This window comes from Peromyscus leucopus, chromosome 3, assembly GCF_004664715.2.
Source record: "Peromyscus leucopus breed LL Stock chromosome 3, UCI_PerLeu_2.1, whole genome shotgun sequence".
Taxonomy (NCBI): Eukaryota; Metazoa; Chordata; class Mammalia; order Rodentia; family Cricetidae; genus Peromyscus; species Peromyscus leucopus.
This window is the reverse complement of record NC_051065.1, coordinates 23,263,915-23,278,936: the sequence shown is the minus strand read 5'-3', so window position 1 is coordinate 23,278,936 and position 15,022 is coordinate 23,263,915. Positions and strand designations below refer to the sequence as shown.

Sequence of the window (15,022 nt, the reverse complement as noted above, 5' to 3'; positions counted from 1 at the left end):
TTGCTTCACTCCACCCAAGGCCTAGGCCTGGCTTTGAAATATCTGCTCGGGCCAGTCTTCTCTAAGGCGCTTGCAAACAGAGGGCAAAGAGGGACAGGTGGGATTTCTCCTTCCAGAGCACACTGTATTTCAAAGAAGGTTCCAGAGAGATCCTGGTGCCTTGGGGAAGTACCTAGTGCTGGGAATGGAAGAGGTTTTATAGATTTTTGAGTTTGTGCTTGGCATAGAGTGAAAAAGAGAAGGAAGTGGAAACCTCTCTGTAAGGTGGATGCTCTTCCTGACCAAGCTCATTTTCTCCAAGGTTTCCACTCCTGGGCTTCAGCTTTGCATGAGACACAGCAGGAACCTGGGGAGGCTGCTGTGGTTTGCTTCTCTGTGTGGATGTCAGCCTTCTGGGAGCATCAATGGGCAGAAGCACTGACTCATCCCCTCACAACAATGGCCAGCGATGCCACCTCACACTTCTCAAGGACAGCACCAACCAGGCCAGGTTCTGGCTTCAGAACCTCTCTGAGGCTGAAGATGGACTTTCTCCTAAGTTTTAATATAATATGTCTGAGGACAGTATTCCTGCAGCTTTATTCTCTGCATCCATCTCCTGCCCCATTAGCAACACAGTGGAGGAACACTGCTTCCTCCTATCTGCTCATGAATTTACTTCATACAGAGTAGGGCTTTCAATGAAAAGGATTATTAATATTAACTACTGGATGCTCTTCTTAGAAGCCTTCACCTGGCTGCTGCTTGCTCATCATTCAGAGGTCAATCAAGGTCACTGTCAAGTTAATTGCTCTCTTTGCGGATGGCATCACAGCCTCAGAGGACTGCTTTACCCCACCTGGGTGGGCAATGTGGCCTTTTCTCAAGCCACACTGCTGCACACCGGTGACATTTCTCCTGCCTTCTCTATCCTGCCTCTGTGTCGTGCAGTCTTCCATTGCTATCTATGCAACTATAAAAACACACGTTATAGGAAAAAGCACTTAGACATTTGTAACTGACTCCTTTCCAGTGGCTGAGAGGTCAACAGGCTATTTCTGCAACAAAGCTAGACATTTTCATCTGCAGTATGCAGAACACTTTCCCCTGGCCCACCACTAACACAAAGTGCAGAAAGACATTCCGTTCACAGACCAAGAAACAACATTAGGGGCACGAAGGGGGCGGTGGGTCATTCAAGACAGAAAAACTAAGTTTAACGAATGGACTCACCACTGAGGTAAGGGCCATTTGAAAACTGTAGATGCGGGCAAGGCCAAAGTCAGCCAGTTTAATTTGTCCACTGCTGGTCACCAGAATGTTCTGTGGTTTTAGATCACGATGCACTACTCGGTGAGAATGAAGGAAGTCCAGACCTCGGAGAAGCTGAAACATCATATCCTAAAGGAAATAACAGACATACAAAAGTCAGGAGATGCCCAGAGCAGTTCAAGTGCTGTAACGGACACTGAATCCCCAGCAGACCTGTGAAATGAACGCTTGTCTCCCCACCTCTTCATGCTCCCATCTTCCAGAACACCGTGAAATACTAACTGCCAACTTGTATTTTCTTAGTGAAAGGACCGCTTAAAATACTTTTCTATGGGACAGGAAACCTTCTGGAAGGCGCTGGTGGCTAATGCTGGGGAGGGGAAACAGGAGGTGGATCAAGGGGAATGCATTTTACTTCATACACGTTTATTTATTAAGTTATTTCAACCGTCAATACATGGCAAATAAAATACTTTAGTGTTATATGTAAAAATAAATGGTTATTTTTATAGTGCTTATTCCTAAACTGTCACTATGCGTCAAGCACGTTTCCAAATGTTTTCTGTTTAGCAACCTATTTATTAAATCACAACACTGAGGTGAATTACTGTTTTCATAGGTCAAGAAACTGACACACTGAAGGAAGTTAGATAATTGGCTCAAGGTCACAACACCAAAGTCTTTATTTAGAGTAGTCTTAAAAACAAAACAAAACACAATTCAGATGACTTATCATGGCCCTTGATTAGTTAAATGAAGAAAGAAATACAAATGACAATGCATGCTATTTAATCTCTCGGACTCTCGGTGTCTTTACCGGGGCTATTTCTCCAGCCATGATGATGCAGACAAGCCAACATTTCTCCTGTCTTCTCTACCTCAACCTTGAGTTGCTGGCTTCCCAGAATGGATGGTATCCTCTGAGCTGTGAACCAAAACCAACATCTTCTACCCTAAGTAGCTTCTACTTAGATATCCCATCACAGCAACGTAACAACTATTAATATAGAAAATTGGTATGAGAAGTGAGATTGTTGCTGCGATAAACCTGGTCATGCAGTTAGAAATAATTTGTAGGAAGAATATGGAAGCTGTAGGCTAGAGGAAGTCCTAGAATGCTGTAAGCAGAACTTACTAGAACATTCCAGTGAAAGTGTATAAGGCTGGAATGCCAACAGGAATGTGGACACTAGATTGTAATCAAGAGCTTTCAGATGGAACAATAATTCTACCAGGAACTGAACTACAGATCATTGACAAAATAAACAAATATGACTGAGTTCTGCTGTACCATGAATATTGGAGTGAGGCTAAATTCAAACCTAATAGGACTATCTGGCAGAAAATACTTTAAGACAGCAGAGCACCCAGGCTATGGTGTGGTCACTGTTCACTGCATCTAGTTAGGTTTAGAGCATGAATTCAAAACCAAAAACGGAAGAAAATGATGAAAAAAAAATCTGTGCAATTAGAGAGCAGAGAGTCTTTAGACCTGTGGACAGGGCTCAGGATGTCCGTGAGGAGAAAGCAATTATACTGGTTAAAGAAATTAATTAGTGCCAAGAAAGGGAACCGACAGACTTTCCATGAAGACAGTAAGAAAGGTGCTTTGCCTGAGAGTTCCCATTCAGAGAAGACACCAGAGTAGAAAACTGTAAGCTCCTCTGGAAATCTTTCCTTTGAAAAGAGAACCCTTGATGTAAAAACAATAAGCCTGGATAAAGAATGTTACCACACAGAGCCCCCACACTTCAAAAGGGATGCATGGGGAAACGTTTCCTCTGGTTTGAGATGCAGGTGCATGGAGGCCACTGCTGCCATACTGCTAGGGGGGTAGGACATCTCAAGCTGGCATCAGAACTTGTCACCCACGTGGTACTGTTTCCAGGCAAGCAGGATGCAATGGTTACAAGATAATGGAAGCTCTCCCCAAGGTTCCAGAAAAAAGCCAATGTTAGCAGGGTCAGAGTACCTGGAGAAGATCTAAGAAGCTGACATGTAAAGACGGGAAGTGATGAAGCCAAACTCTCAGTGGGGACTACAGGACACTGGAGATGCCAAGACTGTGGGCATTTGATGAGGAAGGCTGTAGAAACGGAGTGGCGCTGGCCTAAGAGAGAGATGTGCATGCTATGGGCAAGGGTTGTAGAGGAAAGGCTATGTGAGGTCATGGGTGCTCAGATGAGGCCATCAAAGGCCTGCAGGTTGGGAGTGGAGCACCAGGGCTCAGTGTTGGCCTGACAGGTTTCAGTCCTGCTCTGGCCTACGCTTTCCTTGCTAGTCTCCTGTTCTTCCTTCTGGAATGGGATGGGAGTGTCTATTCCACGCTATTGTACAAAGGATGTAACTTGTTTTCTGATTTCATAGGGGCTTACAGCTAAGAATCTGCCCTGAGTCTCAGGAGACTGGGTTTTTGAACAGTGTTTGAATTATTACAACTGGGGATTCTTGAAGCTAGATTGAGTAAAGTTTGCATTAATTATGAAGTGGTCATGAGCCTCTGAGCAAGGGATGAAGTGTTGTGGCATGAACACGAAATATTCCTTACAGGTTCACATGTTTGAACACGATGTTCCCCACTGACAGCCCCATTTCGGTGGGTCGGGGAAGGGCTGTGGAACCTTCAGGAGGCAGTGCTAGCTTAGGCCAGGAGAAAAACCTTGGGAGTATCTGGCCCCCTTCGGCCTGAGTTCTCTGCTTCTTGGTTCTCACCTTTATGCTATCACCCATCTCATACTTCAGCTGTCACAGCTGTGACCTGCTGCCGCCACTGTGCCTTCCTCACGATGACAGACTATTCTAAACAGTGAGACAAAATGAACCTGTCTCCAACTGAGTGGCTTCCGTCCAGTATTTAGTTAGGGCAACAGAAAAATAACTAATACAATCACTGAGCCAGTTTACTGAGAACAGCCCTGGTTCTGGGTTCACTTTCTAGAGTTTAGAATTCTGTCTTCTTAAAATCAAATCCTTAGCTTTTCTACCTGTCACATGGAGAAAATAGCACTTTGTTTTCCTAATAGGAGGTTCCAATCCACACAGGCAACCTGGGAGGCTAGTTTCAGGCCCACGCTAAGTATTTAACAGATGGACTTCGTAAAATGAGAATGGTCGGGTTGTCTCCTGTTTTCCGGGAGAGCCAGATCCACAAAACTAAAGAACATGCAGCCAGTTGTAAGGTGAGCATGAACAAGGTGCTAAGAGGGAGCATGATACAGGAGATCGGGCATGATTTCTGAGACCCCCTCATGGGCATTCTGGGCTGGCAGGAGCTACCTTCTAAGCTTCCAAATGTGTCTACCTTGGAGGAGGCCTGCTCTGGTGAGGGGTGTCCTTGCAATCCTTGGGAATTACTATCAGTGAGACAACTTGCAGTGAGTGAACAGCAGTGTGAAAATGAAGCACAGGATGCTAAGCTTAGCTGTCTTTTTGCTAAGGCAAATGTACTTTTATTAGGAACACATGCACAGAGCTTGTAAGCACTAGCTTTTTAAAAAGCATGACTAACTTCAAGTAATGTCACTCATCATCTTAACTTCCTATACACTGAGCATCATTCTTTTAAAGTAGCACAGGGAATATCTGCTTGCTTCATGTTGCACTGTTCAAACAACTTAAGTAGACAATTCAGAATATAAAATTTAGAAACCTGAACTAATTTATTAACTGATAAAGCCCACATGAACTTACAAAAAGCCCAAACTATGGAGTAATAAAGTATCCATTGCCTTTGTGTTAATATAACACACTACATTTTTAATCATAAAACAAAAAACATGTATATACGATCTTAAGCTTAAAGAAGAAATGTACACAACAGAGGAAGAAGAAAACTCTACTTATAATCTAACTACTAAGAGAACAGAAAAAAAATCCACTATCAAATAATCTTTGTGTATCTTTCTATTTTCTTTTCAAAATAACATACATTTATAGAAATAAAACATATTTAAACAATAGTTGATCTAAATATTTTATAGTGTTAAAAATACAATTTACTGGGCTGGTGAAATAGCTCTCTGGGTAGAATTGCTTGCTAACAAGCCTGATTTGAGTCTACCCCTGGAACAGACAGTGAAAGGAGAGAAGTGATCCCGAAAATATGTCCTCAGACTTCACACACACACACACACACACACACACACACACACACACACGCACTCACTCTCTCTCACACACTCTCTCTCTCTCATACACACACACACACACAACTTCACAACAACAAAAAAATTATTGAGAACATTTTGTAAGTTAAACAAAATTCTTCTATTAGCTACTTTTATACAATGTAACGTTTAGTGGCTATGTAGCCTACCTTCCTGAGGTATGTCATTAATTATTATTTGGTATCGTTTTTTGGTACCTGTAGTAGAGGTCAAACTCTTTGTTGAAAGACTAAGGTGACTTGCTAAAACCATATCCAAGCATGGATTAAGTAGTATGGACCCACATCACCTTGCTCACATTCAGTCCATGTTAATGACATCAAGAGGTAATTGCTCCATGTAAGAATTTACTACTCAAAGTTGGGCGGTGGTGGTGTGTACCTAATCCCATATCAGTGGTGCTGCCTTTAATCCCAGCACTTGGGAGGCAGAAAAAGGCGGATGGATCCCTGAAGTCGAGGCCCATCTAGTCTACAGAGCGAGTCCAGCACAGCCAGGGCTACACAAGGAAAGCGTGTCCGCGGGAGAGATGGTGGAAAGCACTACAAACTCAGGCACCAAATGAAGACATGGCTGCAACTCTACAGAGCAATATGAATGAATTAAGAATCTGTTTCAGCATAAGAACTGTTTTTTATAAAGAGTTTGATTGTGTGCTTTATCTCACTTTACAGCAGTGGTTCTTAACCAGTAGGTGGGGGTCGTGACCTTTTCACAGAGGTCACGTATCAGATATACTGCCTATCAGAGATTTACACTAGGATTCATAACAGTGGCAAATTCACAGTTATGCAGTAGCAACTAAAATAATTTTATGATGGGGGGTCATCATGACATGAGAACTGTGTTAAAGGGTTACAGCATCAGGAAGCTGAGAACCACTGCTTTACAGTGCAATAAAACATGCTTTCAGTCAGCTCAAGATTTCAGTCTACACTAACCTGTCCTACAGAAGTCCCAGACCCTCACACTAGTCCAAGTGGCAGTGCAATGAAATCAGAGGTCACTGAACCTCGGGGTGCACCCCGCTTGCCTCTTCCAGGGAAACACACCTTGAGACGTCTCCCTAGTAGCCAGCAAGCACAGTTCTTCTTCTTCTCCTTCTCCTGTTTTGGTTTTTCGAGACAGAGTTTCTCTATGTAGTTTTGGTGCCTGTCCTGGATCTTGCTCTATAGACCAGGCTGGCCTTGAACTCACAGAGATCCGCCTGCCTCTGCCTCCCAAGTGCTGGGATTAATGGTGTGTGCCACGGCCACCAGGCTACACAGTTACTCTTGTGGTGAGCTGACATGTAGGAGCCGTACTCTTTCTTTCTAAACACGTGACAGGAAGTGTGTTTCCACAGGACACTAGGGTGGACAGTCTGGCTCTGGGTGACAGTGGCTTAGAAGGAGGTCAGCCCTTGGCTGCTCCTTCAAAGACTCCAGACCTCAGTCTGAATCCCAGGGATCTCTACGTCTTGCAAATCAAATGTATCTTTTAAGTTCTAGAGGTTGACTCTGCCTATTTCTTTAAATAAAAATAAGCAAACTAAAAATCTTTCAGAAACTTTTAATCAGAAAAAGCTTTATGATGGGTCCTACTTTCCAACTACATATGGCACAGGCTAATTTCCTAATGATATTGAAATACCCAACATAAATTTCTGACTGATCTCAGAAATGGCAGCTTTAAAATGAGTAATTCTGGCAACACACACACACACAGACACACACACACACACACACACACACACACACACTGATTTATTATTTATTGTTGGGTTATTTATGTTCTCAAAGTTAATCTCTAAGAATACAAAACATTTATTCATTCGAAAATTAAAAGTTGACACAATTTGTAGACAGTACTACTTATTTTTCTCCTTATAATACACAAGCCATGTTCTTTTTTTATTAACATAGTATTTTTATTGATTATTTGGCAATTTCACATAATCCACCTCTATCACATTCACTTCCTAGTCCTCCTAGGTCCACCCCCCACTCTGGTAACCTCCCCCAAAACAAAAGCAGGAGGAAAAAAAAATAATAACCAAGCCCAATTTGTGTTGTCCATATACTCACTGGGGCATGGTCAAACTCCTAGTGGTCAGCCCCTTAAGGAAAACTGGTTCTTCCCTACCCCATCCCCACCAGATGCCATCAACTATCAAGAGCTACACTTCAGCTTCCCTATCACAATTTTTAAGATTTCTCTTCAAAGCTGGGCGGTGGTGGCGCACGCCTTTGATCCCAGCACTCGAGAGGCAGAGGCAGGCGGATCTCTGAGTTCGAGGCCAGCCTGGTCTACAGAGCGAGTTTCAGGACAGGCACCAAAGCTACACAGAGAAACCCTGTCTCAAACATCCAAAGAGTTCTCTCACGTGGCTTTGTGCCTAGACTGTTTCTTTCTGGAGGGGTGGGGGGTAGGGTGGAAGCCTTCTGTGTCTCCCATTTTCAACTCTGAGTCTGCAGTCATGGAATCCATTGTAAAAGAAGTTGCCTTGCCCTTTATAGTCAGTGGGAACACAGATCATGGATTTCTGGCTACAGCGTGGGCCACAGACATCCTCATGGCTTCAGGTGGCAGCACAGAGCACAGATATCCCCATGGCCTGCGGTGGTAACATGGGCCATGGACACCAACGTGGCCTTGAAAGCCATGCTCTTCGCAAAGATAGTATTACAGTTTCTTCAGAGCTAGATGTCATGGCAGCTGCCTGTGATCTGAGCACTCAGGACCTGGAGTCTGGGACCAGTGTGGGTTCCCTGACAAGACCCTGGCCCCTCAATAAGGCTCCCACCCTTACATCTGCATACCATCTTGTTTCCAAGGAATGTTCCTATGGAGTCTCTACACTGTTCCTAAATGTCAGTTTAAAACGTCATGTAAAGCAGGGCTTTTCCTGACAACCAGGTAACAGCAGATTGAACTGAGGTGGGTGTTACGGCTGCAGGAGGTGTGGGGAAGGCTAGCTGAGCCCACAGGTAAGTGATGATGATGATGATGAAGTCAGAGGGAGAGCAGAGGACTTCAAGCAGCAACAAGGGCTAGTCATGCCAGAATCAATTTTTCGTTATTACTGATATTGATACACACATTTTTAATTGCAGTGAAGGACACCTCTGTGTGGAGGCTATAGGTCAGTTTGGGGTGTCCCTGCTATGTCTTTAACTGTATGTTCAATACTAAGCCATTAGTGTTACTGGGGAGCCAGTCTCTAGAACTGTTGCATCTTTCAAACTTGGAACTCGGTACTGCTCAACCACAATCCCGGCCTTCCTCTCCCCTCAGCCCTGGCAGCTACCTTGCCTCTGATTTTACTCTAAACACCTCATATGTGGAATCACAGTGCATCTTTTTGGGCATGGCTCATTTTACTTAGAGTAAGTCTACACGATGAATTATGTATCAGTGCTTCTTTCTAGAGACTGGTTATTATATAAATACACCATTTCCCACCTTTCCACCCACCGATGGACATGGACACCTCTACTTGCTGGCTTCTGTGAAACTGGCTGCTTTGAACACAGGTGTGCAATTGTATTTGCAACCTCTGCTTTCAATTCTTTTGGATACACACTCAGAAACGGGATTGCTGGATCTATTCCTAGGACCTGTAAAATCTAAGTTCTTCCACAAACAGTGTAGCATTGTTAACTGCATGACTAAATGGAGAATGTGAAATCCACGTTACAGTCCCGTTGAGTGAATCAGGTGGGTTCACCCACCCCCTGGAGATTGTGCCCACTGCCTTCTGGGAAAACCTGTGCAGGGTCACTACATCAAGCTTACACTTTGGACTTAACTCACAACTCCAAAGGCCTTTGCTCCTATTGTGTTCTCTGATCAATTTCTAATGATAATGGCAATCTTTAGAGGCTCTTTTATACACAGTCATGCAGGAATAAGATGAGTTCTCGCATCAGTTCACAAGAGAATGTTATGCTCAAAACCTACAAAGGGCAAAAAGTTCTTAAGAAGTGAGAAGAAGACTCATGTTCTTTAACATGTTCGAGTTGCCTCGGAAGTTCTAAGAATGGTGAATTTAAAGTGGGCAGTTTATCAAAAGATGGGGGGACAGACTCCAAGAGTCACACATGAGCTAGGTTCCAAAGAAGAGCATGCTTGGGCTGTGCTCCACTAGTGCTGTCACTGGGCAGGAGGGGAGGCCTCAGGAGAAACAAAGTCATGAGTCCTCACTCGACCCGCTGGCTCTCCACTGCTTCAGTCAGATGGATAAAAGGATAACCTAAGTGGCTGTTTTTTTGTATCAACTCTATTAACTAAACGATAGTTTAGAGAGTCCACATCATCTTCTTCATAGGAGTGGTAAAAATGCAAGACTCAACCAAGTACAAATGAAAAGAAGCTCATTTTCAGCAAAACTCACAATGTCACTGCTATTCAGGGGACAAAACAATGACATAAATGGACAGTCTGGAAGAAGAGATCATGACCTCATCACAATGGCTATTATTAACCCACTGTAGAAAGTCATCAGGAAATGAAACTACAAATATGCAATGTTAATTATAACTTCTTCCGAGCAGGATATAAAACCCAGCACTGTAGAAACAAGAAGACAGGAAGTCCAAGTATTCAGGTTGTTGGCCAGTGCCGCAAGTGATTTAGGTTTCATACATATCGTGTTGTGATACATTTTAAAAAACTGGACCACACGCTGTGACTATTTCCCCATTTCAATGCGTACCCTGCAGTGAAATATCAGTACCACCCAGTTCAGCAGTTGCATCTGACGAAGCCGTACCTTCTCGTTCCCTGTTCTCCTTCTCAATTCCTTCTTTGGAGACTCTCCCCCTGACTTCACACTTCCCTCCTACATGAGGGAATGTGTAACCGAAGCTGGTCTCCGTGAGCAGAGCGTATGATCATCTGCCTTCTGCAGACACTGTTGTGGACAGCCACGAAGGGATGGTCAAGACAATCAGGACAATTCTACTTCCATCCACTAGCAACCAATCCAGGGATGAACAGGCCTGTGCGGGCAAGCTGACAGGAGTCTTAGGAAGCACTTTCCTCCCGGTATGAGGAGCACAGCAGAAGGCTTTCACCTCACTTCTACATCCTGCCCCCCCCACCCATGTAAAGAAAAGGCATGGTCATCTGTATCTTTGTGAGTCTTTGTTTCCATGTCTACAAAAAGGAAATAACCCCCCAAATGGAGATTCAAATAGGTTTTAAATTATATAATATATATTTATATATGTTATAGATAACATATTAAGTCAAATATTATATACTAAAATATTTAATATATTGTAAACTATACACAATAGCCAGCTGCCATTTATTCAAGAGCACTATGACGCCCCTACAATGTATAAGACATCGTATTACACAATGTTACACATAAGCACCAGAGACAGGGGTCCAAGGAAGTCTTACTTTAACAAGGATAGGAGATGTGAGCTTGTATTTACACACTTCACGTTCGTTTGTGATAAGGCCCGTGGAGGACACAGGCGCTCTTGTAAGTGCTAAGGATGAAGGGGCATCTGAGCCCACCCGAGCAGTGGGCTCGTGTTCAGTCTGGTGTGGGGAACTGTCTGCCACAAGAGAGAACACTGGCAGAGAGAAGCTTAGGAGAGTATGGTGCTTGGGAGTTAGGAGACCTGCCACAGCCTCACCAGATAGGATCTTTGAGAGGACAGACTGCTAAGTGATACTACACTACCAAAACCTTTACTGCTGGGACTTTATAATGTCACATCTTACAGTCAGTGTGGGTAAGGAATACAAAAAACTAGGCTACTATCATTGATAGTTTGGCATACAGGATGAACAGGAGGTGAAAAGGGAGGTTGTTAATCTACTTTGGGTATAAAGTATTAAGGGCACGAACTAAAATATTAACGAGAATAATGAGAAAGAGCAATCATGGCGACAAATGGGATATATTCGTTTTCACGGGTTGACTACACTGTGATGTCCTGTGAGAGCGTGGTAACATCTCATCCTCCAACATCTAGTCTCAGGCTCCTCACTTCAGAGTATGAACAAGGCTCTCTGGTGGTGGTAGTGAAGAGCCTCTCAGAACGAGGAATGGGTTCAAAGGTGGTGTCCTTAAACATCACCATCAGCAGGGGCATCCGGCAACACACGGCCATTCTCCCACCTCTCTCTCCAGTGGAACCTTAGCGTCCCATCTTCCCAAATCCTTGTTATTAGAACAGCAAACACAACTGTGCCCGCACAAAAGGCCAGAATCGTCACCAGTCAGCATGTTAAATGAATCCAGTGCCATGTGGCCTGCACTTAAGTTGAAACTCCACAGACTGCTAGCTTTAGGTCTGGAAGGATCTTCAAAATGTATGTTATTATTTAATGAGCAAGGGATCTGTCTCTTTTCATAAATAACCCAGTTTTCTAAGGTACATGTAAGTTTTTTTTAACTCATTCTTAGAAAAAATTCTCTTTGGGCCCCTCCAGTGGTTGGGGAGGAGTTTCTTTCAAATTGTCTTTGGAGTGCTCCTATAGCTCAGCACCCATATGCTAAACTTTACCTGACAGACAGACACACACCACACACACATGCATATATGCATGCATGCATGCACGCACGCACGCACGCACGCACGCACGCACAGGCTACTGGAGGGAAATTCTGTTAAGTTTTCTTATGAAATTAACTCTGGTTGCTTTCATGGCTTCACAAATAAGAACTAGAATTGTGACATTATTTCCTTATGTTGTCCATTAATGCTGACCTGTGTGCATTCCAGTGCACAGAGGGGGAGAGAAACGAGAGAGGACTCTGAAAGGAACACTTAGCTTCATTTGGTCAAAAAATGGTCTTTACAAGGGTTTTTTATTATGGGTTGTAAAACACTGCTGACCACAATGTACCTTTTCACTTGAAAAAGAAAAGAAGGCCTTGCAGCGGCGAGAGGCTGAGGCCAGCACGGGGAGCGGATCTGTGCCTTCTTCCCGTAAACACATCTGCACACATTATCTGTCTGGGGACAGAGCTGTCCACACAGCTGTGTATGGAGACTCCACAGAAGAGGCGGTACTTCAACAGCCTTCAGCTTGTGTTGCTGCAGATCTGAAGGCTGTCGGGAGAAAGCCAGAGTGAGGAGAACCATGCCCTCTTCACTAGGAACCCCTCGAGTCTACCGGAAGAGGCTGCAGGTGCTCACACGTAGTCAGGAAGAGCACAGGGGCCAGGAATGGAGGGGATTTTCGGGCCGAATGGAACTGAGGAACTAATCACCAAGCCGACCCTGAGGCCAGCGCACACAATCTGTGACAGGGTGACAAGGATTTGGCAGGCTAACATGAAAACGGGCGTCACGACAGGAAGAGTCCAGGGGAAGGAGTCTTAGGGGGTGCAGGCACATCCACCCACCAGGTGCTACTGATGTTTGCAAATGTCGCTCCCTACATGGCGCTTCTGAACCTCTTCAACTGGCTGTTCTCCTTAACATGCCTCTCTTGCTTTCAACCACCCTGGCCCACCTAAGCTGCCAATCTGCGTTAGTGTGTGTTTCTTGGTACCAAAACATTGTCGTCCATCTCTTCCTACGTGAATCACGAACCACCTGCCCTCCTTATTCCTACAGATAAAACAGAGACAAAAGCCTGACAGGAAAACTCTAGCTTTACCTGAGCTTTTAGTACTTTCTTTCCTGTTTACCGTCAATTTCCCTTTCTGTTGTCTGCCATGGCTATGACATTCAACATCTGCTGTATTCCCTGTCTACTTCCAGTTGCAAATGCACATCTCCAGATTATTGTAGGATCTGGGTAGAGTGGCTCATGTCCATTACACCAGCCCTTGAGAGGCCAAGGCGTGAGGACTGCAAACTTCAAGGCCAGCCTGAGATACGTTAAGAGAGACCAGAGCTCAAGAAACCAAGCTCTGGGGATGTAACTCGGTGGCAGAGTTCTTGCCTGGTACATGGAAGACCCTGAGTTTTATTATTAGCAGCACACACACACCTTGAATCCACACCCTGCCTCTGCCATCTCACCTCCACCATTCATGGTTTCAACTTTTATGTTGGTCATAGTTTGAGACATCCCAAGTCACAAATAGCTGTCCCATTCTCAAATGGACACATTTCAATGCTTCCTCATAATACACTCTACAGTATTCCACACCAACAGCAAGCCCAATCTGTACCAAGATGCTGTCTTCTGTAAAAGGCTGTATCAAAACTTGTTCTTCCATCTCTATTTCTTATTGTGTACATAAGTACAATGACCTACAATTTACTAAACGATAGATTGTCACCTAAGTCAGTGAGTCTTAGTCATGAGCGTTTCTAAATTACTTCTCAAACAGAGGCACATTGCTTTTTTCTCTTTTACCAACTCTAATCGAGCTGCTAACATCTTTTGTCTCAAACATGGCAGTAGTGTCCCAACATGCCTAGTTCCCGTATTTAATTTAATCATTTTTTAATCTTTTTTTCTACAGGGTTGAGTGATATTTCTGAAAGGAGGTCTAGCTCACACAGATGTCCTCTATTGCTCCTCCTTTTCTTAAACTTTAGTTCCCTTAAGAAATAATTTTATTGATTTTTGATAATTTTGTACAATGCATTCTGATCCTATTCACCCTGTCCCCGACTTCCCAATCTACCTAACCTTGTGGCTTTTTTTTTTAATCCATCAAGTCCAATGTGTACCTCCCAAACACTCTTGTATGTGTAGCCTTCCACCGGACTGTGGTCCCCTTACCAGGGGACACACTCTTGAAGAAGACTGACCCTCCTCTCCCAGTAACTCCTCAGTTAGGGGTGGGGCAGCTCACCCTTAAACAAACTGCTCCCCCAGGGGCTTTCCTGTCTGATCCTAAGGACCACTGCTTTCATTCCCAGCTCTTCTCCCGACTCTGTGACTAAGCTCTGGAGACGTCAGGGTCTGTGGTCCTTCAGCAGCACCATTCCCCATCTTTCCTAAAATGTTCTCTCCATTATTATTATATCCCCCAATCTTGCAATACGCGCATCCTATCTGGTCCACGTAACTCGTATTTGAGGACTGACTTAAGCAAGTCTTGGACAATTCTCTACGCGTCCAGTCTCCAGCCCTCCCCTCCCGAACTCTACCAGCACAGAGCACTGTAAGCATGACACCGTCCATGAGCTCATGCCGCTTTCCTGTTTCTACAGTGCCTCCTGCCTTGACTCTAAGAAAGTGAGCGGGAACACCCTAGCCACGCAACACTGATTATCTTTCCCTCAGGTGCTCCGGACATTACCATTTCACACAGACACCCCTGGAGTAAATCTGTTTTCACTCACTCCGAGTTTGTGTCACGAACGGGCTGGCTATGAGGGCAGAAACTGCCCTGGAGAACAATGGTGTCTAGCCTGGAGCTGACACGTGAGGGGAAAGCTGACCCTGGAAGCTCAGGGAAGGAGCCTAACACCCAAAAGTCCACCAGGCTTCACTTTCCTGTAACTCCATCACTAGGGAAAAAAAAAAATCCATCAATCTGTCCAGTCCATCCATTAATACGTAAGCATGGGAATGAACGCTGTTCTAAAAATAAGCTACGATTTGGTAACTCTATTTCTGGAAACTCACCCCACAGACCCAACAGCTCATGTTTATAGTAAGTCAAAACAAAGAGGTTCAGTGCTACCTTG

At 44.3% G+C, this 15,022-nt stretch overlaps 1 protein-coding gene across 2 annotated transcripts in view; it reads right to left on the bottom strand.

Annotated features, from left to right (window-relative positions):
• The window catches only part of Cdk6 (cyclin dependent kinase 6), a 198,468-nt gene that overhangs the window by 98,838 nt on the left and 84,608 nt on the right, over positions 1-15,022 (bottom strand). For both annotated transcript variants that reach the window (XM_028862869.2, XM_028862877.2), the window contains exon 4: positions 1,213-1,380. In XM_028862869.2, coding sequence (XP_028718702.1) covers positions 1,213-1,380 — 168 coding nt within the window. The remainder of the gene's footprint in view (positions 1-1,212; positions 1,381-15,022) is intronic.